Below are 262 nucleotides of genomic sequence, written 5' to 3'. Positions count from 1 at the left end.
CCCCCCACCCCACCCCACCCCGCCCCCCCCGGGTGCCCTTCTGTCTCTCTCACTTGGCGTGGAGCGGCCAAGCTGGGCGGGAGAGGGTCTGCCAGGAGGGGAGGTCCGGCTGCAGGCTGGGCACCTCCAGGACGCGCAGCACAAACAGGTCCGGCTGGAAGGTGTAGGCACACGGGGCGGAGAAGCCCTGCGGGGGGAAGGCAGGCTCAGGCGCAGCTCTCTCCACGACTCGGCGGCAGGCCACCACCCCCAGCCCCCCCCC

General features: G+C 73.7%; 1 protein-coding gene across 1 annotated transcript in view; it reads right to left on the bottom strand.

Annotated features, from left to right (window-relative positions):
- TMEM8A (transmembrane protein 8A) overlaps window positions 1–262 on the bottom strand; it is an 8,196-nt gene that overhangs the window by 6,134 nt on the left and 1,800 nt on the right. The window contains exon 4 of the mRNA XM_015409895.1: window positions 54–187. Coding sequence (XP_015265381.1) covers window positions 54–187 — 134 coding nt within the window. The remainder of the gene's footprint in view (window positions 1–53; window positions 188–262) is intronic.

This window comes from Gekko japonicus, unplaced genomic scaffold, assembly GCF_001447785.1.
Source record: "Gekko japonicus isolate JY-2015 unplaced genomic scaffold, Gekko_japonicus_V1.1 scaffold78, whole genome shotgun sequence".
In the NCBI taxonomy this organism is placed as follows: Eukaryota; Metazoa; Chordata; class Lepidosauria; order Squamata; family Gekkonidae; genus Gekko; species Gekko japonicus.
The sequence above is the reverse complement of the archived record's forward strand: the minus strand, read 5'-3'. Positions and strand labels throughout refer to the sequence as shown.